The sequence below is a fragment of the Rhinoraja longicauda genome, chromosome 34, assembly GCF_053455715.1.
Source record: "Rhinoraja longicauda isolate Sanriku21f chromosome 34, sRhiLon1.1, whole genome shotgun sequence".
NCBI lineage: Eukaryota > Metazoa > Chordata > Chondrichthyes > Rajiformes > Arhynchobatidae > Rhinoraja > Rhinoraja longicauda.
The window spans coordinates 1,633,841-1,635,091 of record NC_135986.1 but is presented as its reverse complement, the minus strand read 5'-3'; the positions used below and the strand labels follow the sequence as shown (position 1 = coordinate 1,635,091).

Here is a 1,251-nt window from a genome sequence, read left to right as displayed (position 1 = left end):
TCTGTCTCCCCGGGGTAGGGGGCCTCTCTCCCTCCGGGTTTGGGGATCTCTCTCCCCACGGTTATCGGGTCTCCCCTCTCTCCGGGTTAGGGGGTCTCTCTCCCCCGTGGCAGGGGGTCTCTCTCTCTCCCCAGGGGTATGGGGTCTCCCACCCCCCGGTTTGGGGGATCTCTCTCCCCCCGTGGCAGGGGGTCTATCTCCCCCCACTCAGCACAACGTAACGGTTTTCCAGAAGAAGGGGTTGCAGGCGGCCTTGGGTTTGTTGGGCGGCTTCTTGTTTCCGGCCGCCACCGCCTGCCTCCGCTCGACACCCGCCGCCTCACCGTCCCCTCTCCGCAGCCCCGACTCCCAGCCAGCGCCAGCATCCTCGCCACCGCCTGCGGGCACAAACATACAAACAAACAAACACACACACACACACACACACACACACAACGGCGTTACACTGGCGCCTAGCCCGTCCCCGGGACACCAACAATGACTCCCCCTCCCCCAGCGCCCTGTGTCACTGTGTGTGTCCCTCCCCCCCTTCCCCAGCGCCCTGTGTCACTGTGTGTGTCTCTCACCCCCCCCCCCCGTGCTCTGTGTGTGACTGTGTGTGTCTCTCACACCCCCCCCCCGTGCTCTGTGTGTCACTGTGGTGTGTCTCTCCCCCAGCGCTTTGTGTCACTGTGTCCCCGCCAACGTTAATCCAGCTTCTGTATCTTTCAGTCTGAAGAAGGGGTCTCGACCGAAACGTCGCCCATTCCTTCTTTCCTGAGATGCTGCCCGTCCCGCTAAGTTACTCCAGCATTTTGTGTCCTATCTTCGGTTTAAACCAGCACCTGCAGTTACTTCCTGCACACCCCCCCCCCCCCCCCACTCCACCCCTAGTTCCCCGACTAATTTCACTGTCCTCCTGATTAATTTTACTCAATTGTAAAATTGTCCCCTTGTCACCACGGGCTTCAGTCTAAGAATAAAGGGGGAGGCCATTTAAAACTGAGCAGAGAGAGAAACTTTTCCACCCAGAGAGTTGTGAATTTGTGAAATTCTCTGCCACAGAGGGCAGTGGGGGCCGATTCACTGGATTAATTTAAAAGACAGTTAGATGGAGCTCTAGGGGCCAGTGGAATCAAGGGATATGGGGAGAAGGCAGGCACGGGCTACTGATTGTGGATGATCAGACCCTTCTACAGACTGGACCTGATTCTACTCCTGTTCCTTGTGAGCTGGTGAGCTTCTGGAGGCTGCAGGGCGGTCTGCGGGTAG

General features: G+C 58.5%; 1 protein-coding gene across 1 annotated transcript in view; it reads right to left on the bottom strand.

Moving 5' to 3' along the window:
* Positions 1–207: 207 nt before the first annotated feature.
* Positions 208–1,251, bottom strand: part of LOC144609281 (uncharacterized) — a 15,934-nt gene continuing 14,890 nt past the window's right edge. The window contains exon 5 of the mRNA XM_078427712.1: positions 208–377. Within this exon, the coding sequence (XP_078283838.1) occupies positions 208–377 (170 nt within the window). The remainder of the gene's footprint in view (positions 378–1,251) is intronic.